This window comes from Silene latifolia, chromosome 3 (assembly GCF_048544455.1).
Source record: "Silene latifolia isolate original U9 population chromosome 3, ASM4854445v1, whole genome shotgun sequence".
NCBI classification, from domain to species: domain Eukaryota; kingdom Viridiplantae; phylum Streptophyta; class Magnoliopsida; order Caryophyllales; family Caryophyllaceae; genus Silene; species Silene latifolia.
Window position 1 is genome coordinate 77147511 of NC_133528.1, and position 1491 is coordinate 77149001.

General features: G+C 36.4%; 1 protein-coding gene across 1 annotated transcript; it reads left to right on the forward strand.

The window, feature by feature from the left end:
- The first annotated feature begins 447 nt into the window (after positions 1 to 447).
- Positions 448 to 852, forward strand: LOC141649230 (uncharacterized). The gene has a single exon (XM_074457923.1). The coding sequence runs from the start codon at positions 448 to 450 to the stop codon at positions 850 to 852; it is 405 nt and encodes a 134-aa protein (XP_074314024.1).
- Positions 853 to 1491: the final 639 nt, after the last annotated feature.

Sequence of the window (1491 nt, forward strand, 5' to 3'; positions counted from 1 at the left end):
GCAACGTATAAACTCTGATTTTCTATGCAAATGTGTTCAATACATTAAAACTCTGAATTTCTATCCCGAATCTAAGAATTCATTATAAAGTAACAATAAAAAGACCTTAATTACGGAAATTACTGCAAATTAGGGTTAATAGTTGAATATGAATTGATGAATGTCGGGGGAATAAATGAATGTCGAAGGAAAAAATACATGCATGATAAAATTACAGTACAATCGCCATTATCCGAAGCATAGTACCTGAATTTGTAGGAATGAGATTGATAAATCTCGCGAAAATGCTGCTGATGAATGGATTGAACCGTAATATGAGAAGCAGATGATCGGATACGATGAAGGTAGGATAGAGATGAGCAGCGACGACGATCGGAGAAGACGAACGGATATGGCGACAAAGTTGGATTGAACCGTAATGGCCAGTTGCTTGCTGATTGTACATCAATGGATGTACAGAAAAACAAAGTTGGCGAGTTATGGTCAGAGTTGTATACTTGTGTGGCACTTGTTGAACAGAGTCCTGGGCATTGTGATGAGTTGCTTGGAATTTTGTGTGAGTTCAAGGAAAGGGTAAAAATTACCCCTGATGAAAGTGGAAATACTGGTATTGCAAAGGTAAAGGACAAGAATGCTGAAATTGGGATGCTTTTAGGAACAAACATTCCTAGTGATATTAAGGTTTTGCCTCCAAGGCAGTGCAAAAACAATGGCTCAGGAAAAAGGCTGATCTCACAAAGAGAACGAGCTGGGGAAGTGAACAAGAAAGAGCTAAGAAAATGCAGGGCCTGTGGGGAGATGGCGAACCACGATAGTAGGAATTGTGACCGAAGGACAATCGACAATGAGTAGAGTAATTTTTTATTTTACCTTATTGAAAAATTCGGGAATTTTATTTTATTTGATAGATATTGGACATTTGCCTTATTGAATAATTCCGGACTTGTTATTTTATTTGATAGATGTTGGACTTTTTTCTTAAAACGAATGAATGTAACACTTATAGAATGTAAAGCCTGAGTGTTCCTGTCACCATTAGTTCGTGCACATACAACGGTATTTCATGCACATACACATGTATTTCATGCACAAAGAACGTTATTTCATGCACACATTATGCGAGTATCAAGAAACCTTACGGCGATTAATTTGATCTACCACTACATCCTTCTTTGCTACCACATCCCCAACCGTCAAAGTTAATAATAAAATTCCAAAATCTAAATTAAAATGCAACATTTTAAAAGTTCACTTGCGATTACTTTAAGATTTGACCTTGGACACATGAGTTACATATTTCGTGCATGTACACTGTTATTTCATGGATGTGGAACAATTTTTAATGCATTTACAATGTTTTCAGATTTCATTACAGTCTTTTCGTTGTCCAATTTTGAAAATTGTCTCTCGTTTTCGTTGCCTCGTGACATGTTCGTTATCCAATTTAGAAAATTGTCTCTCGTTTTCGTTGCCTCGTGACATGTTCGTTAT